The sequence below is a fragment of the Pararge aegeria genome, chromosome 11, assembly GCF_905163445.1.
Source record: "Pararge aegeria chromosome 11, ilParAegt1.1, whole genome shotgun sequence".
Classification (NCBI taxonomy): domain Eukaryota; kingdom Metazoa; phylum Arthropoda; class Insecta; order Lepidoptera; family Nymphalidae; genus Pararge; species Pararge aegeria.
The window spans coordinates 8,294,052-8,319,020 of record NC_053190.1 but is presented as its reverse complement, the minus strand read 5'-3'; the positions used below and the strand labels follow the sequence as shown (position 1 = coordinate 8,319,020).

At 33.2% G+C, this 24,969-nt stretch overlaps 1 protein-coding gene across 1 annotated transcript; it reads left to right on the top strand.

The window, feature by feature from the left end:
* The first annotated feature begins 15 nt into the window (after window positions 1–15).
* LOC120627222 lies at window positions 16–23,214 on the top strand. Its single transcript, XM_039895099.1, has 2 exons — window positions 16–692; window positions 21,657–23,214. The coding sequence occupies exons 1-2, from the start codon at window positions 660–662 to the stop codon at window positions 23,040–23,042; spliced, it is 1,419 nt and encodes a 472-aa protein (XP_039751033.1). The 5' UTR covers window positions 16–659; the 3' UTR covers window positions 23,043–23,214.
* The last annotated feature ends 1,755 nt before the right edge of the window (window positions 23,215–24,969 follow it).

Below are 24,969 nucleotides of genomic sequence, written 5' to 3'. Positions count from 1 at the left end.
TATTAAATAGAAAACCAACACATGTGCGTTAAAATGAATGAAATAAAAGATATTTCCATAAAGAACGTACGTTTTTATATTTGTAATTGATATTTTTAAATTACACTATAGATTAAAAAGTAATGAAAAGATTGTTTACATAATAAAACAAGGAAAAAAATAATTCTGTATTTTTAAAAACAAAGCTTATTATTTCAATTTCGAATACTATTGTTGATTAAAGTTTGGTTGGATGATCTCTTTTGTTTTTTTGCGGCATCGTTCGAGCATACGTCACAATAGTTAACTTCTTTAAGAAAGTGCATTACATAAATTAAATTCTTAATTGGGAAGGTCACAAGTTTATGTTTACTGTTGGGTGTAGTGGCTAGTGTAGTTAAACGCGGCGCGCGCGCAGGCCACACGTGTACTAGAAGTGAACCGCTTCTTCCAATTCGTAGATCGAATAGAAGTTTAGAAGCCTCGCTTAGTTTTACAGTGTTTACATTACATGCCGCCTAAATTCGTGAACTAAAATGTCAACCAAAGCATAAACATTATACGAAAATAAACCCGAAATGATGTTTTTGATAAATATTCCAGTAAAAGTGGACATGTCTTTATCGATACAGTAATATCGATCAGCTGTTTGAGTGCGGATACCGTTGTACTGTAACGAGATGAGGATCTATTTTATATGGATAATTTTTATGGTATGATATAATTTTACAATATGTACCGAGTTAAGCTCGTACTGAACGTGACGTACCTTTCTCTTAAGTTTTATTGTTCGACGATTTGGTTCTAAATTAGGTCTGAGGTTTATAAAACATTGTTGCGAAATAAAACACCTATCGCTATGTCGATTAATTAGATCAGCCGGTTAATAGATGCAATTAAAATATTTCCATTGCCTTTCCGTAGTACTGCAGAGGTCTAGGTACTACGCCCACTACATAACAGCCTTATTTCGACCTTCAATGTCAGAACAAATGCTTATACGCGAATTTCAAATGTCCACTGTGCAATATGGCTCAATGTGCCAGTTAGTTTTGGTGACTAAAGACAAGTATATAAAAGAATATTACGAAATATAAACTTATTTGTAAAAAGAGCTCTGTACCCTTGTGCAAACATTAACATTTTTGTTACGGTCAAGTCCATTTGAGTAGATATCGTTACAATTACTTAAAATTAGTTTTATTATCAATAGACTTTCGCAATATGACAATAATAAAAATTTAAACTGTTACACTGACAAAATTAAATATTGTAAATCTTTTTCTACTATAGTGTGTTATATATATATATATATATACTATCTGCTAAATAAATAATATATATAAATTAAATATAATTATAAATGGAGAATTAACAAAAATCATAATCGTTAGGTACTATTCAAAGGTAAAGAAAATCATCCATCTTTACGTTTACAAACCAGCTTACGGTCGATGTAAATCTTATAATTTTATGAATATAATTACCCTTTCCATAATACTGGGTTAATTGTGAGTGTAAGCGTTGCACTTGAATATGACCATTAAATGTAGAGCGATAAGCGTGATAGTTGGGTAACTGCACAGCAAACTACTGCGGACCCTGACCCTGAGCTAGCATGACGTTAAACTCGATCGTGTAAGGAATCCAGTCTGCACGCATCGCGGTTAATCCGTATTTCCCCATGCTTTTTAACTGACTACATAAAGTCCTTTTTTACTTTCTAAGAACGAAACGTAGCATAAATCTATAGTAATTTCGTAAACGGCACCCGTATGCAAATTAAAATATTAAGGTGTGAAAACAAAACTAAGTAAAGGAGTGTAAAGTTTATAAAATTTATTTTTAGACGCATTTCAGGGGTTACTTAGCATACTAAAAAAACTGAAATATTTTATGTTAAACTAGCCGTTGCCCGCGGTTTCAGCCAGGTTTTATTGGTTTTTCATAACTCTCGCGACATTTTCCCAGGATAAAAAGTAGCCTTTGTGTCAATCCATGATATTTTCTATCTCCTTTCCAAATTTCAGTCAAATTGATAGCGTAGTTTTTTTTGTTAAAGAGTTTGTTTTTTGGAAACATCTATCCATCCATCCATCCATACAACACATTATATAGTGGTCGTTCAACGTCTGAAATAAAATCTATTATAGCCTTTGCAATCTCAAAGTTTCCCTATTATCCTAACATACACACATATATATATTCCCCCATAAAAACTTTATCTTTGCTATCTCACACTTCTTCGTGTATCGCATCGCATATTCTAAAAAAAAGGGCAACAATCTATCCCCTGCCGAATGTATTCATTTTATGTATAGACTAACATGGCGACACTCGATATTTGGCTCGTAAATTACTTATTAAAATGTGTAAGCCCATAAGCAAGTAAAGCAATTGCTTAGGGCATCAAGTCTAGGGGCATAAAATAAAACCCGCATCTGATTTCTTTTTATTCTGATACTTACGTACGTACGTTTACGTATCTCTTTCGTTTTTCGTACATAGAATAGGTAGTCAAGTCTTAACATATTTCCTCAGCAATCATACCCGCATATTTTATACAGTTAATAAACCCGCTCAACCTACCTAGCGAATATCGAAGGTCGCTACCTGTAAAACAGGACTGAATTTAAAACTGATATTAAACTTTCAGAGGAGACCTACCTCCTGCAATCAACAGAACAGGTTATACTACAGGTAATATTAGTTACTAGGCACACGATTGCAGCTAACAGTTGTCTGTGACCTTATGCATACTTATCTAACTAATAATATAAAGCTGAAAAGTTTATTTATTTGTTTGTATTTACGATTTAACTACCCCTTCCTTGAAATACTCATTTTGAGTTGGGAAGTTCAGTTTTTGAGGAAGGTTCTAAGTAAGAGATACAATAGCCAGTACCAAAGAATAAAGATTGATTATTACCATCTTCAATCAACCCATCAAATCGTTCCAAAGTTTTTACATATTGTATCTCTAGTGTCCATATATCCATACCCTGTGGCAGATTATACAGAAGAGCCAAAAATAACTGACCACTGGCATTTGTGGACTGTGAGAAACCTATTCGATCATTCCTATTGTCCTGCTGTGGACTTTCATCGGATGTAATAATGGTGATACATAAAATACTTATCTGATAAGACTATACTTACATTTGTTGTACCTTCATTCATTACTGATCACAGCATGGTACTAAAGCTAAAACAATAGCATAGTAACCCAAACAGTATTTTAATCTTGATGTAAATTTTGTCATTTTTGAATCTTAGAATTTTTCCTAACATTTTCGTTCTAAAGAACTAGAATCGAAATTTTAGAAAAATATTTAATCTGAAGAGCCATTTTAGGCTAGGTTTGCTTTAGATAACTAGGTTTTTGCTCGATGTGCTAGTTGATGCCTCTTTCTTAATACATACATGAAAGTTGTGTGGAAACATGTTCGCTTCAAAGCCTATTTACCTCAAGACAACTAAAAAGTGACACAAGTACAGGTAAAATAAACTTATTTAAGGATATATCTACTGTGGTCTCACTGTCATCACCAACGAATAGGTACGTAGGTACATTGGTAGTTATATTATATTTGCGATCTTATATTCCAGACAGAGACAGACATTCCGATTCAGTTCGCTGAGTCGTGATATGAAGTCCTTCACCTGAAATAAACCTCTGATAATAAGAAGTAATGCTCAAACTATTTATAACATAGTTTTTATTAATTATTGTCAAATAAAAATAATTTATTGAATATATACTTAACTACTTGCTTAGAAGGAGTAGAATTAAGCGATTAATTGATATTCTCTAGTAAATTATGTGTGCTTTATATGTACTCTTTATGCTTTAAATAATGGTACAATGCAATGCACTTATTGACAAAACTTGAGACATACATGCGGAGAACTCATACTTGTTATATGTGGGTAGGTTACTACTGACTTACTCCGTTTATCTGAAATGAGCAAGAAATAATACTGAGCGCCTCGAGCTTAGGCGATGCTGATCCGTTTCCGAATTGATATATTGTATGCGTTGACCTTTATAGGTTGGCGGTTGGTTCTTATTTAATACTAGCGGACCCGCGCGACTTCGCCCGCGAATAAGTGGACTTAAAAAAAAACGTAAATTAAGCCTTTCCAAAAAATCACGTCAATCTAAAACTCCATTGCGCGGATTTTGAAACACAGATGGGGAAAAAACAGCGATGCTATCCTGTAGAAGCTGTTTGCTTTTCCGGGATAAAACGAAGCCTATGAGCTATGCCAGACCATATTGTAGGTATCTTTGCCAAATATTAGCCAAATCGGTGCATTCGTTGTGGCGTTAAAGCGTAACAAACATCCATCCATACATACATCCATCCATCCAAACATCTATTCTCAGAAAATTTCTAATCTATAATTCTAGTAGGATGGTACGCATGCATTCGATCGTTGTCCCATATGCCTTGCGACTTGCTGTTATCTGTGAAGAATTATGTCCTTGATCTCCAACAATATTCATCAGATCTTCATTAAAATTAGACAATATATGCTTAGTAGTACACACTGTCAAATAAAAAAGAATGATTGAATTTGGTGTAAATTTAAGATAGAGATAGAGATATGTAGTAAAATTGAAAAAAAAATTTCATCCCATATCCCGGAGGAAACTTATTGTTTATCGGGATAAAAAGTATTCCCTATGTTGACCCGGGATATCAGCTACCACTATACAAAATTTTATTTAAATCCGTTCAGTAGTTTTCACGTGACAGACAGACAGACAGACAGACTGACAAAAATTAAACAAAAATCTGTTTTGTACTCAGTATCGATTATAAAGTATCCCCCCAGTCAACATTTTCAAAATATATTAAATGTACAGAAATCTTCCAGTTACAGTTTTATTACAAGTATAGATTTGAGCTCAGCTATTTCAAATTGACTATAAAAGAAGTCCGAGTCTCTGACAGTGCGTTATACCATCGTGTTCGCTACAGTTATTATTTTATCATATAATCATAATTATTTAAGCCCGCCAATCCACATTGGAACGTGGAGGGTTTATGCTCCAAAACTCTTTAGCCAATGAGAAAGCAAGCCAGAGCCCTATGTGATGATGATGACGATTACACTAATAGCCCGTCTAATACATCAAAAAAAGTTACATTAACAAAGAAAATAAGATTCATTTGACGTCAATACAATGTATGCTCACCAGTAACAGGTATTTCCGTTTAAAACTTATAGGCACTAATAAAGGATAATGGAATGTATATAAAATAAAAATACTCACACATCCCACAATTACACTGAAGTAATGAATGTCACTGTGATCTTTAAAGCGACAAGATCGGCCGACGAATTTTAAATCTACTTGAGGGCGAAACTGGTCTAGGTAGATCACTTCCTTGTGTTTTTGTGTACCGACCTCAATTAGCTATGTGTAAACATTTTTTTTTTGTTTAATAAAGTGGTTGTAATACTTAGTATCTAATGGACACGTTTTTAATTTATGACTTTGGTTGGGTAAAACAAATAATAGATACGTAAGTTATATGCCTACCTAGTTTATTTTCTAGGAGTCGTAATGCGTCTACAGGTTTAAGGGCAAAACAATGGGAGGATAGCAAGATCGTATTGTATCATGTCTTGACTACAGTTTCTCAAAGACTGATTAAAACAACGGATAATTAAATACCCTCCTGTCAAAGTTGTAAAGTTTTCAGTATTCTTTGGATTTTAAAGTATTAATAGACGTTCTAAAAACCCTAACCGTAATACTTTATTATATCTTTAGATCAAATATGAAAATTATCAATTTACAAAAAAGAAACTTGGAAACATAAGTTACTTGTAAATTGTAGCCATGTATACGGTATACATGGCATTTCGAACAACAACTTAGGTGATATGTGACATTGATTACCATTACATTATTTACATTATACCAGCTATGGGAAAATTGAAGAGGTATATGACTTATACTGATAATTTATATAAGGTATCTGTGTGTTTTTTTTATATACATTTAAACCAATCGAGATAAACTGATTTTAGAACTAAAAATGTAAAATACCTGAAGGACTGATATGTAGAACTTATCACATACTTTATTTTGAAGGCAGGCCGTGCGAGTTTGTAACAAAATTATACTACCACTACAATCTCCATCATATACTACATACTGCTATCTTCTGCAATCACATACCCGTATGCAGTATGGTGATTACTTATAGGCAAACCTCCCGTTGTGGGCCTTTAACCCAGTCGTGGGCTGTTATAAGCTATTAATTATCTGTGTGTTTATTGCTACTCCAATAAAATTACTTGGTTGCTCTTTTGGCCATCGAAATATGATAAAAGCCACAAATCTCACAGAAAACTACGAGTACCTACCGGTAAACTTTTCTTTGTGGTTTCAAGTTCGCCATCATCTCGCAATTTATTTGCATTCGACTTTAAAATACTTCACGATCTGGTAAACCAGAACTGGTTTACCGACTCACTCTGCACGATCCAAATGAACCATATAAAGATAATAAAGACAATGTAGGTATTAAATGGCCTTTCGTATAAGACTAAATAAATTATGGTCTTTATTATATTTTTCGATATGAAAATTATATAGGTACATTTTATATACCTACATACAAATCTTACATGGTAGCATAAGGTGATGTAGTCTCACATGGTAGCGGGCTAACCTGTTAGGAGTAGTGCAGGTATATAAAACCCATGCTCCTTATCGGTGTTTACGGGGTCGCGGCATCGTACGCATTGCAAAAGCGCTTGGTGGCATGTCTTTGTCGGTAATGTGAAAACTAGCCGCGGTGAAAGCCTTCCACCAGACAAGACCAGAGGAAATACATAAATTATAAATTTCCAAATATTCCCCGCTGGGGATCGAACACGGGACCTACCACTTATTAGACACGCCAGAGTGGTCGTAATAGTCTAATTCGTTTTTTACGAAACCAATATTTTAAATTAGGACGATTTCGGTCTCTGTTCAACAGCACAATACGTGTTTTCCTGGAATAGGGATTGCAAAAAAGTTATTTCCTCACAATATTCATTGGTAATGAATTAGTGATACCTACATTTCAAAATGGTAAAGTTTCTTAAGGTAAGGTATAATTGTTGGTATTAATATTTTTCTAAATGTTATAAAGTAATCAAGCATAATTTAATAACCCGAAATGACCTTGAGAAATACGAACTGATGATATTTTCTTCTTTTCTCCACCATGGCCTCGATCATAATCTGCCTAACAGCTACTCATTGAGACTATTCCAATGAGCCCAAGCACGCTATATCTACTGTAAGGTGCTAAAGGGATATACCACAGAATAGAACAACACCAGGTCAAGGTCTATTCAATGTCTTGAAAATACTACCGAATTTACACCTACAGAAAACTTCACACTAATCAGAAAGTTGCACAAACAAATTATAAAAAAATGCTTAAAAATCGGTCGTTTCGTTTGGATGCTACGATTCAAAATTTCAAAATTCAAAATTTCTTTATTCATGTAGGCCTATCACAGGCACTTATGAAGCGTTAATACATAATTGTTTACATAATTGTAACAGGATGGTGATAACTTCGTTCGCCAACTTAAATCTTAAGCTACGAGGGTTCCAAACGCGCCCTGGTCTAAGAAGAGCCCACAACAAACTTAGCCGGGTAAATTTATTTTTTTGTTATCACCATCTTCCAGTAAATTTAAATTAAGCTATGAAGCTAGAGCAATTCACACCCAAGCTTTTTTATCGTTTAAATAATCCTTAATGTTATAATAGGATTTTTCTGTAAGCTTACGTTTTATATAAACTTTGAACTTATTGAGAGACAACTCAAAGATTTCATTTGGTAATTTGTTTTAAAATAATATACAATTGCCCTTGAATGAATTTGCAATTTTGTGTAGCCTAGTAAACTGCACAACGAGTTTATTTTTGCTTCTAATATTAATATTGTTACAGTGCATTTTCTTTTTAAATTTTGATATATTTTTATGGACATAAATTAAATTTTCAAATATGTACTGACTATGCACCGTCATTATTTTATCGATGATACCGTCAGACACACAGATATACTCATTAAACAAATAACAGATTTTGTTTTGGCGCGGGGATTAAAACAAAGTATATAAAAACCTTTATTCAAGTAGACCTATCACAAGTACGTACCTATGAAGCGTTCACACATTGAAGTGTGGAGAAAGTCTCTTTTCTCATACTATTGAGGTACTCGTATACATTACAAATCATTCAATTAATGGACGCCCACAGTGCGGAGCTGTTCTTGTTTTAGTATATTGAAGTGATTTTTGCTCAGATGTATAAAAATACATTAACAAAACAAAACGTCCTATAATACAGTAGTTCCATTATTTACAAATATAGTTCATATTGAAAACAAACACTTAAAAATTTGGTTAAAAATTACCAAAGGTTACCAACCCCTGGTAAATAACTATATTATCTTCTTATTTATAGGTTTTTACACTGCGGTCAATGTATGCTCTGGCATACATTATAATCATATGATGATATGACATATAGGTTTTTCCATAAGCAAGCTTTTAGTTGGGAACACAGGGTTTTTGAACTGGGCTCCTACCTAGTACGAAAACCCGCTGCGCACTGGAAAACCACAGCAAACCACTGACTAGCTTCAGAGTCACTATAAGGCATATAATTTCGGCATAAGGGATATGTAAACAGGGGTCTTATTTGTAAGAAATCAGGCCGCGATTGCCAAATTGCCTCTTTTTCTTAACTTTTCGCGTTATACAAACGACTATTATTTTTTAGTGTAAAGTTTTTTTTTTTAATATAAGTAAACTAATGTGGTAAAGTAACAAAAGCAAATAAAATAAAAAGAGCTTTCATCTATGAATGTATACTTTTATTATTTTTAATATTTTAACACTACATAATTATTGCTAGACTTTTTACAAAATAAGTCTAGAAGAGAGTTTATATAGCCATATGTTTAATATCTGCTAGGTTAGGCAGTGCTTTTTACATGTATGGATTGCACGCCACTGCCTGCGTTATTCGTTGTCCGTAATATCCCGATTGCTCAATTTGATCTGGTTTAGGTATAGGGTTGCACTAGCGCTGTACCGTGTCAAGTCTGACATGATAATAATAATTTACAAGATGTTAAACTATTATAAATTATAATTGACATATTATTATACTTTAGTTGACAATCGTATACCTACTTATACTTCATATATATTTTCATACTCTGTTTTTATTACTAGCTGTTTTAAAAATATTTTTGACCTAATTTATACAAGTTATAGAAGGAAATTTTCAATTTGACCAAGGTATAATGGGTTTTGCGAGCTACTCATAGTTATAAATAATTAAATATACTACGACAATACACACATCGCCATCTAGCCCCAAAGTAGGCATTAGATTGTGTTATGGGTACTAAGATGACTGATGAATATTTTTATAAATAATATACATAAATAATTAGAATATACATATAAACACCCAGCCACTGAAAAACATTCATGCTCACCACACGAACATTTACCAGTTGTGCGAATCGAACCCACGGCCTTGGACTCAGAAAGAAGGATCGCTGCCATACATCAGATAACCGATTTTATTTATTATTAAATATTATTATATTATACATTGCCGCTATTATTGGTATGACGTGGTAAGTGGCATCGCCTAATTTCTAACATCGGGATGGTAGTGAAAATTTGTAGACAGAAAAATTCAACATCTAACAATTATTGATCTGATCTTTGAACTATTATCCCATGAAAAAAAAGAAGGATCGGACTATCGGACTAAATGGTTATGATCTTTACACAATTTAGTAAAGTTTTCTCGATAGAAAAAAATTGATTTGAAGAACGTTACGTATCTGAGATATATATAAAATTTTCGAGATGAACCGACGATCGATGATATCTACGTATATGTATAGTCTGTATACTGAGTACTTAATAGTTATTTTTTTTATTACAAATATATACTGATATTTCCTCTGAGAGATGATAAAACACTTTAAAAAAACATATAATTTATACTAAACTTGACGACAAATTCAAATAAAAAGAAAACAAAAAAAAAATGCAAATTGCAACGTCACGTACTGAAATCGAATGCAGTCATCTCATGCTCTCGAGTATTGATAGCATTAAATTTTGTTTAAGGATATTCCATTTGATAAAAGGTCTCCGAAGGTCGTCGAGTGCGTGAACGTATTATAACGTATACCAATTAAACAATCGCACTCGACTTGTCACACCTGCGATCGTGACGGTCATATCTGGTTGCCAGTTATTAGAATAACTTTATTTCGCACTCACAATTAATTGCAACTATTATCAAAATACAAGTTTTACACAACTAAAAACCGGTATCCGATATCAGCCCTGTTACCTACCTGCCTTCATATTTATTACATTTTATAATAAATACTATTGAATGAGTATATTTCTATTAGAACATAATTATTTTGTCGTCATTCAGAAAGAGAGAAATAAATTGGAAAAGAGCAACTGCTGAATTTCTTGCCGGTTTCTTCTCTGTAGAATCTGCCTTCCGAACCAGCGGTAGAGTTACTAAACACAGACAGACTTGAAGTTTCAAAAGTGCTTAGATTAGGCCTACTTGAAATAAATGTTTACTTTTTTTTAATTCTGTATTCTACGCATACCACAATGCACTACGCTTCACATATTACATGCTAGGATGTCCCTACCTGCCTTAATATTTGTTACATTTTATAATAAATAGTATTGAATAAGTATATATCTTTTAGATGATTATTTCGTCGCAATTTTGTATTCTATACATAAAATGCTAATACATGCTAGGACGTCACACATCTATTACCCCGTTGAAGTCTAATATGTAGCCGTAGACGTTGATCTACGATGTTCTCGTAGACAAACCGAAACGAAAAAAAATACGCGGGATGTTTTATGTTTATTGGTATATTATTTATTTTGGCTTTTTTAAAGATGCAACATTTCGAGAACCTTGTAATTAAATAACTAATTCATATACAGATATTCCATCAAAAATATAATAACATTCCATCAGCTCATTTTAGCTTCTAAAAATATGTTTTTGATTGTGAATATATTTGACACTGATATCTTTGTTTGTTTTCATATTTCGTTGGTCGTAAGACTTTTTATCGTTAAGAAATACTGTTTGTACTAATACTTACTACTTTGATTATGAATGAAAAATAAGAAATTGCTCGTTGTTAAAAGCCTTAAATCCCTTCAACGTCAACATCGTGACTTCCTGATAAAAATCATCACCGTCCGTGCTCACGTATTTTTATTATTTAAACAAAACAAACGTCATGTCTCATTAAAAGTTATATTTTCATCATCGTGAAACTGCTAAAATAAACTGTGAAAGATAACAGTTACCTAATATGTGATTAAAATACAAAATAAAACGTTGGTCTACCCCCAAACATAAAACTTACAAATTCAAATTAATAACTACGTACTTCGATTAATTAAAACTAAAGTATGTGAGAGTGGTGCTGCGCAATGCAACTCACCATATCAACCGGCCCACAATGAGAAGGGGGTTAAAGCTGTAGTCCGCCACGCTGGCCCAGTGTGGATTCGTACACTTCACACGTCTTTGAGAACATTATGCAGAACTCTAAGACATGCAGGTTTCCTCACGATGTTTTTCCTACACTGCCTTAAAACGCACATATCTTAGAAAAGTTACAAGATTCGAACCCGGCTCCCCAAAAGTGAAGTCGAAAACCTATCCACTGGGCTATCAGCGTTTCAAAATAGACAGCTATTTTCTTGTTGTCATTATCTCACAGTCTCACTTTAACCTAAGTGCCTACTAGTTAGAGTAATTCAGACCTACCAATCCTTTTAAGGTTTTCTGTATAGGGTTTTTGGTAAACTTAGGTTTAGTAAAATACCAATCCGCACTAAGCCAGTGTGTTGGACTACGTGCCAGCCAGTGTGTGCCTTAACTCCTTATTATTGTGGAAGGAGACCCGTGCTTTGTAGTGGGTCTGTAATGGGTCGATATGACGACGTTTAGTAAAAACTGATCCCATTAACCTTGAAGTCATCCCCAACTCCCAGTTGCTTTGACTCTGTTTGTATACAATGAAAATACGACTATTATGACTATTTTTTCCAGAAGTAAAAAGAGGCCTTTGTATATTACCATATAATTTCTGACTATCATTATCTGTAAGATCTGGTCGCTGGTTGAAGCTGCCGGTCATAGATAGTTTGAATTAAATTATATGTTTAATGCGCTTATCTCAAGAATTGTTAGACAAATTTGTTTTTTAGCGTTAGGTAGGCTATTTATTAAGAAAGATTGTAAGTTGGAACGTTTTAATTAATTTTTTTTCTCATAATATTAAAAAAATATTTTTCATTAATGAGTTTTCCCCGCTCGTCCGCGTTTTGCAGCGAGACTATCTGGTCCAAATCCGTTCACCTAACTAAGATCTACATCATATCAAAACATTTAAACATTGAAACTGATCAGCAATTTTTCAAAAATTCAAATTTCCAAAAATAATTATGTAATATCCGGCTCGTTGGTTAAGTGGATAGCATGTTTCGCTGCTGAACATAGGTCAAATCGAGTATTAGATTTTCTGTTTAAATGACTCAAGCAAGTCTGGAGTTGGGAAATTGCAATCGCCCAACCCTGTGCCTCAGTGAGCACTTTAAGATGTAGGTCCCGGTTTTATCATTACCATCCCGATATTAATCATTGAAGTTGCAGCGTGGGTCATTGTTGTATAACTTACTCTCCTATAAGAGCGGAGGCCTGTGCCCAGTTGTGGGCCATTAATAGGCTAATAATGATGATGAAATATAAATAGCTATATTATAGTGTTATACGTATTTTACAACAGGATATGTTATCACGTGAACGTTACGTGAGCGATCAAGTTCTATGATCGACAGAATAATTATTGTAGGTTAAATTTCATTTATATTTAATTATCATTACACCGTTTTCTGATGCAACGGATCATAGCTCGTGTTTCTAATACATTACTTTTTCATACTGTGTTTAACATAATTTTTCTTGCGCATTTTATTACGGTTCTTCTACGGTACGGTTTCGTTAAAGTCAAAGTGAAATATTTCTTATTTCAAATAGGCACATAGATGGCACTTTTGATGCGTATATTACATGTTAAATATGACATAGGAGTGAGTTGATGGCGATAAATAAATTCGTCAACTTAAAACTAAAGCTACGAGGGATCCAAACGGGCCCTGCTCTAAGAAGAAGCTAACAACAAACTTAGCCGGTTAAATTCTTAATTTTCAGTTTTATAATCTGTGTCTCGATTTTTCAGTCCGCAAGTCGAAGCTTTCTATAGGAAACAGCTTCAGATATCTATCTATCTATCTATAATCATCATCATATCAACCCATTACCAGCCCACTACAGGGTACTCCACCATGCTGGCCCAGTGCGGATTAGTAGACTTCACACACCTTTGAGAACATTATGGAGAACTCTCAGGCATGCAGGTTTCCTCACGATGTTTTCCTTCACTGTTCAGAAAGGGATATTTTAATTGCTAAAAACGCACATAACTTAGAAAAGTTAGAGGTGAGTGCCGCGATTCGAACTCGTACTGGGCTATCACCGCTTAATCTATTTAAACCTACTTATTATTTTGTTAATCCGTGGAACTACGACGCAAATTGAAAAAAAATATTATTTACTAACCGAATTTTTGAGGAAGGGTATGTTATTTGTAGCCTGGTTTAAATACATGAAACGCACACAACATTAGAAAAGTCACTTCACAGGCACACAAGATTAGAGGTACGTGGTGGGATTCAAACTCTGCCCCCTGAAAGTGAAACCGAAACCCTCACCACTAGGCCATCACCGCTTCCAAGTTGAACAAGCTAACCAGTAAATCAAAGACACAGTTACAAATATTCTACGCAAGGATCTAAAGTCAATTGTTTTCGACATGCAAATTAATTTTAATATATGCATGTATTTAATCATCAATCACGGATCTAAAATATAGGCAGAATCATCAAGGCAGATGTAAAAAACCCGCAGACTTGCACCTTGAAGTCGCTAGAGCACCAAAACATATTTTGTCTATTATATCGGCTTTATAACGGAAAGTTTTCTAAATAATAAGTTTCCATATAACACTGTTTTCTGATCTTAAATTCAAATTCAAATTCAAAACTTGTAACAATGTGGGCCTATCACAGGCACTTATGAAGCGTCATACATATATGTTTACATAATCGTAAGGGGATAGTGATAACTTCGTTCGCCAAATTAAACCTAAAGCTACGAGGGTTCCAAACGCGCCCTGGTCTAAGAAGAGCCCACAACAAACTTAGCCGGGTTATTTTTTTTTTGTTATCACCATCTCACAGGAAATTTATATTAAGCTATGAAGCTAAAGCAATTCACACCCAAGCTTTTTTATCGTTTACGCCATAGAAATTACTTTCATGCCTACTAAACGGTGGGGACAATTATTCTTCTATATTATACTAGTTGTTCATTATACTGGATGATCTACCACGCGCCACTTTCTGTGGAACCAGCCTTTTTGACTTCAAGTTAGCCCTTAATTGCAATCTCACTGGGCTAACCTGGTGAACGGTACTGCAGTTTTATTGAACCCATTCCCCCCCACACGTGAAATCGTTACTCAACGGTGTATCGCTTGCCGGCACGCCTTTGTCTGTAGGGTTGTAACTAGCCGCGGCCGAAGCCTCTCACTAGAAACTCACCGAAATTACCACTGTCGGAGATCGAACCCGGGGCCTCCCACTGTAAACAACAGCGCTCACCGCCGCGCCAGGGAGGACGTCAATACACTTTGGAATTAAAAGAGTAACAAAATGCCGGCAACATATTGGTCGCTTCACTGGTGTAACAGAACATCTGTTGGCTATATAATCAAAGAAGACCAGGTTAATGTTTATGACGTTCCTTCTTTGATCAGATGCATGAGAGCTCTAGGAACGTACTAAGTTAACGAATGTACCCACCATCATGTTATTCCCATTAGTTACGAGTAACTTAAAATCATCACTACATTATCACTATAAACAATTGTACTTACGCATCGAAAGTGCCTTTTATTCGAGATAACAAAATTTTAACTTTTTAGTTAATGATGTCCTCACGTCAGGAGACCTACTATATATATATATATATATAAATGTGTGTACTTATGTACACGCGTTAGAAGGTGTACTTCTTTGGCGTGTCCAGATAAAAATCTTTCCAAAAATTTGATCTCTCGCCTTATACTACGTTAATAGAAAATTGACACTAACAATTGAAAAAAAAGGTATTTAATACATACATTGAAAGTATTATTATAACGCATTACCTAGATAAATAAAGTTTATTTAAATATCACAAAAAAAAAAATTTCTACATAACTAAAGAAATGGACATCATAAATCATCATTAAAAATCACATTCCTTTTTTTAATTGATCCGTAAATTCCTCGATATGCACATAGCAATTATAGCAAGTTGTTGTCACGACTTTGAAGCGACTGCATGGTAATATTCTGATCAACTGCGACATATTTTGCAATGTTTCTACTAGCACGTCATGAATTGCACTAGTTATATATATTTAATATCAAGCAAAACCAGATATTTCTTATTCATAAAACCTGAACTGCTAAACGCAAATTTGGTAATAGTTTAATTTATTAACTACTAGCGTACCCAGCCCGCTTCGCCGGGCTAGATTTTGCTTTATTTTATTTAAACAATAAATTACATCATTAAAATTTTTAATTTAAGTCTCACAATATATTAAATCATTTATTTCTCTCCCTATTCTGTTCTCGAACGGGTGAAGATCATTATCTACACCCATGTACACCCAACAATAGAATATCATCATGGTAAATAAAAGCTGTATTTGACAGTTCAAAAATAGGTGTGCTCCGATCGTCACCAAACTTTACAGGATTACTCGCCAGGTCAATCCGGTGATTCCTCGGTCCAGCCGTTTCGGAGCCTATACGGAACATACCCACACACTTTCTCTTTTATATATATAGAAGATAGATAGATTATTAGCAACACCGTGTTTCATGTGCGACGAGCGATGCTGGCCAATTTGGCAGCTTGACTTGTGTGAAAAACTAAGCGTCACATATATTTTTAATTCAATTTAAGACACGATAAATATAAAGTTATCTTTATTTTGACATAGTATAAAACAAATTCGATCACGCCTATTGTATGCTTAGATCTCTTAAACTATTAAATGGATTTCAATGCAGGATTAAACAATATATAGTGATTCAAAAGAAAAGTTTATTTGTAGTATACATGAATATTTGAAAAGAGAAAAGCCCATAAATTCGAATATTTGTAATGTGATGTCGGTACAACCCAATTTTTGTGCCCTTATATTGCGAACGCTTGCTAAACCTTACGAGATATATTAAATCAATAAACTACGGAAATGTTTATCTTAAAAAAAACTAATAAAAAAAACAGGAATGGAATATATATTTACTTCAAAGGATAACCAACCGTAATCTGTTTTTATCTTTTATAAAACAAAAAGGTATACCTATTTTAAACAATACAGTATTTAAATACATTAGGTACGTTTTGCGTTTAGTTTATATCAAAATTTCCCTTTATGGCATATTGTTAAAATGAATTAAATAATAGGATATTTAATTTAAGATGAAGCAGGTCGCTTGTTATTGGTAAAAGGATTTTTAGACAGTATTTACATGTAGAAGTTATTTAATTTTTTCTAGATGAGTTTAATTGTGTGTCTGTAATTACAGACTAACTAAATAACTAAAAATCAAACATCGTATAATGATCATTTCAGGATCTCTTTACATCAAAATCCACTGTGTTTTCTAGAGTTTATTTTTACGATCATTTTAAGGCTACCTTATATAGTTATACTGCTCTCCTGTAATCCTTTGACTGCTTTAAAGCAAACTTTGTTGGCTATTTCGCCTTATATCCGTTTTTTTAATTTTACGTATCTAGGCGAAGGTAATTTTGCTAACATACATTATATCTTAAAATATTAGAGGCAGAGAATATTTCAAAGAACCGTAAAGTAACTCTAGCGGAACTGCGAGTTTTGATAAGTGGTATTTGTTAGTAATTACCTACTTACAAGTAGGTTATCAAGGACAAACCACAGTCACCATATTAATAATTCAGTAGTTAACCGTTATTTTAAGCATTGATATTTGCTATAAAAAGTCTTGGTGTAGATAAAAATTACTAATTTAAGCTCTATAAGATTCCATCTCGTTCTTCAAAAATCTTTCATAGTTCTTTCAATTCTTCAATGTAGAATAATATAAAGTTTATTTTACATAATAAAACCAAACTACTACTACTTACTAAGTTGTTTCACTGATTGTTTTTTAAATTACCAAAAAAACAGAGTCATTATCATTAATGATGAAAATTTATAACCACTTACGTATATAAATAAAACCAACTAATTGATCATGTAATTAAAAACTCAATCATGCAAAAATGTTTATACACTTTGTATATATACCTATAATTATTTTATAGCCAGTTTGCAAACTGATGAAATAGTTTAAAAGTACCTGGACAGATTTTTTATGTAAAAAAAATTATGCTATGCAGAATAAAAGTACCTACTGTCTCACTCTGAGCATGAATTTTCATAAATATTTGAAAATCCTAAAACAGAGCTAATTATAAAATTAATACTTTTCAAACAAATTTCTATCAAATAGGTACTTATTGAATAAACTTACACTTATTGTCCAGTACGACAAAAATATATATATAACTGTGACAATATAAAGATATTAAGCAAAAAAAAATAGTGTCATGGAAAACATGAAACTTATGCTAACACGGTAATAAAAATTAATTCTAGTCAAGAAGCCTTATCTATATATTTTGTATAAAATAGAATTTAAAATCAATGTAAATTTTATATATTTGTGATGAGAAATAAGTGGTTCTAACTACGGTTACAAACTTACACCTACTTACTGATAGCTAGATACCCTTATATCTCATAGCCGACTCTACATCTGAAGAAGTATATTTACTTACGTATAATTAAATTTAATGTTACAATTTTTAGATGATTAATTAAGGTTTCACATGTCGGCTTTACTTTTTATTTGATAAAAATGAAGTTACAACTAAAATCACAGATGAATAACACGTATTAAGTTTTAGTTATTACTAACTAAGGGTAAAATCACACTTTTATCATTCGCATTAAGTTGATTGATTTTGATCACACTTTTACGCATCGTAATATCACCACACATTCCGTCTGTTATAAGCATTCGGAGCTGAATAATTGCTAAGACGATTTTTGATGCAAAAGCATCCTCTTTCACTCGGCGACGTTTGTAGTCATATTAAATCAAACGATGCTACAATTGTTGAGTATTATAACATAGTCTAATGTAACGCACGCATGCCTAGATGATGTCTGTTGGATCTTGATTTAATAGTCGTATGTCCAATATAAATCCGAGATTCCAATAAAAACTAATCCTAGCTTGATCAATTTATCGCCCCCGAAACCCCCTGTATACTAAATTTCATGAAAATCGTTGGAGCCGATTCCGAGATTCCATTTATACATATTTATATATACATATTTATATATACAAGAATTGCTCGTTTAAAGATATCAGATATGAAATATACTCATACGCATTTCAATAAATAGTATGTATGCATGTAGTCATATTTTAAGTATGAGGTGAATTGTTGTGAAAAGGAAAAATAATGCGAGCACACATAAATAAAGATCAAACTAAATTTTGATTGATGCTAATAAATGTGATTTCACCCTACGATTCTATATATTTATTAAGACGTGTAATGAGGCGCCCACGTTTTTGCCTCGGAATTCCAATGTAAAGTTTTTGCTTTCGATTTGGCATTTAGAATCTTGTTACGCATTCAGTAATTTATGAATAACCTGTGTTGTTGACGATGAGTGGTGCAAAATTTTTGGATCGTCATGATTTCCTTATCGTAAAACGCTCAATAATTGATTAACATATCAAGTAAAACTGTTTCTATTGTTTTTTTTTTTGTTAAATAATAAACTACTTTACTGAGTCTACGGGAAGCGCCATGATCTTACAAACACGCAGAGGAAAACATTCTTGCACGACACATATTGAGCCAGCAGGTTGGGTACGCTGCATTTGCATTATTAATTATTTACTCTAGAAGGTAGGTACCTTCTAGAGTAAATAATTAATAATGCAAAATTAAACGAATTTTGAATTTTAATTTGAATTATTATTCAAAATAAAATTCAATTAACTTACCCTGTAGGAAACTCCCTCATAAACACACCCCAAAAACATATTTCGATTTTGCGAATATACTGAATAGACTCCAACACCAAGAGGTACAATGGTAGAAAGGTAGGTATACAAGCTAGTTCTTTGCGAAACAGTGGGTAATTCAAAACTTCTGGCTTATTTATTTTAAGTATTTTTTTCTCTTATGCACTCTTCCTGCAGAATTTGTATTCGCGAATCTGCTGAAAGCACTCCCGGACAAAGAGCTATATATATACTTAGCTATAGTTGTGTGTGAAGCGCATTACATTTGACTTCACAAGGCCGCAGCGGTCACTGACAGGCGACCGCGCCGCCCGCCGCCATTACTACAGCACTCAGCTAACAATTTCCGCTCTGGTTATTAGCTCTTCGAATCACATGCTTGTAAAAAAGTGCGATTAATTTTATCGAAATGTGCAAAAAATTGAGAAGTTATCAGCTATTCACACTCAATTATAATGGCTTTAACATTGAAAGTGTCACACAAGTATAATTACAGTTTGTGACGTTAATTCTTTCAGTTCTTTTACCTACGAAGAGAGTATGACGTACCTATTCGTTTTGACTTCATAAAATTTATTAATTAGATTTACAGTGACACAGAAAATCAGGATCAAATCAATTCTTTAATATTTGTATTTATTCGGATTGTGTTACTTTATTAGCTTCTTACCTTGTTGGTTACAGTTGCGTCTCTGTGGGTTTTGGTTATCACGGCCTTCTTCGGGATTCTGACCCTTAAAGACGTAGAACTGGAGAACATCATATCGGGTCCTTCCTACTGTGAAGTGTGAGACTCCAACGACGGCTTAGACTCATGTTCAGGACAATGAGATGTTTAGACAGAGATTAGACCGAAGTCTGGGCGGAGTCTGGAGTCTGGGTAAAAAAAGATTAAGAGGGTTTCGTTGACGAAGAATTGTGAATCTGTCTGTAAAGTATCTTGGGATATGACATTGCCGGTCGTTAGCACTGAAATGCGTTCGCATCTTGCTTACTCCATGTTCATAAATCATGAGCGGACAGTCAACCTATTTTGGTGTAAGGATGCTTTAATAATTACGTTGTATTCAATAAACGATACCAACTTTTTTATAAAAAAAAAATGTCCTATCACATCTTTGATTTTCAAATGTCAAATACAAGTGTTCGAAAATTTTGAATATTATCAGAACAAGTGATAAATACCTACGAGGATTATTTACATTATTAGACCTACCTACCTACTTAACATTATTATGCAGCAGAAGCGGTTTTCGAAACTGCAAACCCTGGTTGACAGTATCGATTCTCCATATTTTATTAACTAGGTACTGGTCCAGCCCACTGACCTCTATTATACTATAGCAGCTATTAGAGGTTAGTTGTCCAGCCACATAAATAAAAATCCGCAAGTGCGAGACCGGTGAATTATTTATTCGGTGGATTCGTAATTATCGTTATGGTAACAGCACCCTAAAATTTAGTACTAGGTATAGGGAGGTACATAATACGTTGTGATCATAATTGACAGGCCCATAATGACCGTTCGTGAATAGTATTACTTGCCAAAGGGTGCAAACTCCTTCACGTGTTTGAAGTGGTTCAGGGTCGCACACTAGGAAGTAACAAAAGTCTCCCACGAAGATTGAATTTATTTCTCACTTGAAAGAACTTGCACTACCGCTTTAATAAAAGATTATAGGTACTTTAAGGAACTATAAAATATTTTTACTTTAGCATACAATTTGTAAATCTTTAAACTGGAAAACATTAGCGGTTTTTTTTAAAATCATAATTATTGATAAGTACGGACTGGGACTTCGGACACATCTTATACTTATTACTGGAAAATTAGAGCTATATAGTTAATGATAGCAGTTAAGCCTTTGGAACGAATTTATCTGCAAGCCCAATTTAGATTTTTGATTATGATTTTCGAGACACAGACTCAACTAGTTCGGAAAACAGGTACACTTTTTATCTGTGCAAAATAAAACAAAATTTGTATATATTTTATGTGTTAAGTTTAAGTACTTTTGATTCTGTTTTGTTTTTCTTTATGACAATAAAGCATTTTTTCATTTTCATCTTTTCAAATTATTTTTTTAGGTTATTACCTTTAAATTTTACTTATTATTATAGATTACTATTAAAATATTAATAAACAAAAATAACATATGCACCAACTAAACTAAATATAACAAATTCTGTAATAAAACGTCTTGGAAATGACCGCAGCTAAGCATAGTGATATCAAACTAAGATATTCAAATTTTATTAAATAAAATATTAATAAAAACATATTTCTCTTTTTACAGATCTTGCCTTACGTGTTGGTGACTTCGCTACCGGTGCACCACCAAGAGAGTCACCAGTCGAACGTTGAAAATATTCCTACCAATGTGCACCTACAACAAACTAATGCTCACAATATACCAAAGCCCGACGAAAGTTCAAATCATGACGAGCAAATCATATCTGTAAGAATTACTTCATCTGTCGCAGTTGGCAGATCGAAAGCTAAGTCATTTCATAAAACATCTGATAGTAACAGAGACCACCTGGAATCCGAATTTCATATCACAACCCCTTCAATAGAAGATACTCAACCTTTTACTACAACCGTTTCCGACATCGTATCCACTGTTACTACAACAACTTTGGAAGATGTTGAAAGTAAAACAGAATTACCACCGAGCCTTGCTGGTGCTAACATGGAGTTCCTTAAACAACTGCAAGCAAAAAAGGGAATAAGAGGTCTGAACAATTATGAACGACAACATTCTTTTAATTCAGAAGATGACGTGACGGATTTTAATCAGACAAATGATTCAGTGGCGGAGTCATCCATACAGTCTGTATTCAGAGAAGATAAGCTTTTAGTTGATGTACCACTAGCAAGATCTGTACCTTTGTCTTATGGTTCAAAAAATTATATTCAGGACCCACCCCAGGCGAATTCAAGATTAACGACGGTCAATTTTAATGTAGTGCATGATACACCAAAAATAAATAATTATAATGATCATTTATCTACATATATTAACCCCACACAATCAGCAGCAGAAACACAAGAGTATTATAATCAACCTTCTAAGATTTACAGTCAGCCAGCGCAAATATATAGTGAACCAGCTAAAATTTACAGTGAACCAGCGAAAATTTATAGTGAGCCCGCTAAAGTATACAGTGAGCCTGCAAAAATTTATAGCGAACCTGCAAAAATTTATAGTGAACCCGCTAAATTTTATAGCCAGCCTGCTTCTTTGCATCTCAATGATGGTATTCAATCAGGCGATGTTACTTGGCAACAAAAATCTTCTACATCAGGGTATAGCACGTTGCCAACTACATCACCGTCCTATCCTGCAAATGCGCAAAGACATATCGGACACGAGCCTGAAAAAAATTACGAGGTGGATGAAAAAGTCAGTGTGATGACTGATGGACAAACACATGGTGAACAACCTGCCAATCCAGAAAACTGTAAACAAGAAAATTGTAAAGTGGGTTATGTGGTGGAAGGTCGACAGTTTAGGAAATATAGAGTTGAAGAAAGAACCCCAGATGGTTTCATTGTAGGAGAATACGGGGTAGTAAGAAATGAAGATGGGGCACTAAGAGGCGTCAGGTATACAGCCGACAGCGATGCTAGTCCTCGTCTAATACATGACGCGCTTATGAAGTTCCTGCAGTTGAAATAGGTAATACTTACTTATTTTGTCAAATAATTTAGTTATTTGGTGATAAAACGTTTGCTCATTTAATTTATATATTATGTAGTTTTTCAGTGCTTATTAAATGCTTGTTTATTCCACCAATTCTCAGATTGAAATAAAAGACTGAGTGTCATCATGTTTAACTTTGTATATTCATGCCACAATAATAAAAGAAAACTATGATTCGAAATAAAATTTGTTTTAGTTTCTCTTTTTTCTCTACATTATCGAATATTGCATTCTTCATTCATGTAACGTTTATTTAATGTAATAAACGTACACAAATCCATAGACAATTTATATTTTGTTTTTTATTTAATATACCCGATTCTGAAGAATCTTGTTTTGTGTATATTATAATGTTCCTTGCCATAATGCAATTACCTAATATATGATATTATTGCAAATTAAAACCTAACACGACAACTGAAATAAATCCATTTCACATTTTGAATGCAGTTTTAATAAATTGGTAATCTGATTTGGATTATTATTTTCTCAACCTAATTTGACAACTAGGTAAATTCGAAATAAATTCTTTGACTATAGAACAATGCTGAGCAGAAGTAACGAGTATTTGGAATGCAGACGGTATGGCATTCGGCAATAAAATAATAAATGCATATAAAAGTACAATTCGCGAGTCGTTAATCCATGAATTCATGATTATGTTATTAATTACCAATATACCAACCACAAATCTTAGTAACAGCCTAGTTTGAAACGAGCCCACACAATAACAAGACACTTCAGGTAAACAAAAAAGTTTCTTTTTCTACATGTTTTCCACCGTAAGCTTGGCGAATACCTTATGAATAATGAAGATAAGAACAAACAAGATAGGTACAATGAAATTAAGTGGTTACGCTAGTATATGCAACATAATAACTTATTCTCGTCTTTTAAGAGTTATCTTTGTATTAATTTTAAGTTATTTAAAACTGTGCCATGAATCCTTGTATATTTCCCTTGGATAGTTAGATAAAAATGTATATAAAATATATTTTTTGATTAAATGTTTAAGAAACATACTTTTTTTATTACTAATTATATTTATAAATCAATAAACAACACTCGTGAACACGTACAAATAGGTATTTATTCTAAAAAAATGTTTATTTACAAAAATTTAAAAAAACATAATTCGAAATTATGGTCAAGTATGTCTGCTTGTAGTGACTCTACCACCGGTTCGGAAACTAGGTAAATATATACATATAGGTGAATCAAAACCTATAGAAATAGATCCTTCCTCTTGAATTATAATCTGTAATCGGGTATTCTTGACGTTAAAATATAATAATAATAATAGGTATGTCTAAGAACTTATATTTCCGCAGAAGATAAAAACTAGTTATGGATGTAAAAGGCAGTGAATTTGTCTTCACCTTGATCGATTACCTACACTCTCATTATATAGATAGGTACAAATATTGATTAATTATGTGGCCTTAATATTAAAGCGACATAGTTTCAATTCAAGAAGCTTCTTAAAGCACTTTTTGAACCATCTAACACACATTTAAAGAGGGCTTACATCCTATTTTTTTTTACATTGCATAACGTAGGTTCCAACGCTTCAAAGTACGTTCCACAGTACGTTTATGTAATTTATTTTAATTTACTTTTAGTGCGGGAGACAAATAAAATCAATTAAAAATAAGAGGCTTAGAGGGAACGAACTCTTTTATTCAATATATAACACATGCAAGCGGACCCAGTGGCCAATATCTGTCACATCTGTCCATATAAGTAATAGATATAGGTACATTATAATAAGTAACAGATACATTTGTATAAAAACATTTACAACATTTCCAGCTTCGCTAATTTTGCTGTGAGACGTTAAAGTGTTTTAAAAGTAATATAATCACATAATGGAATAACTACAACAAAACTATTTTTTTTTATA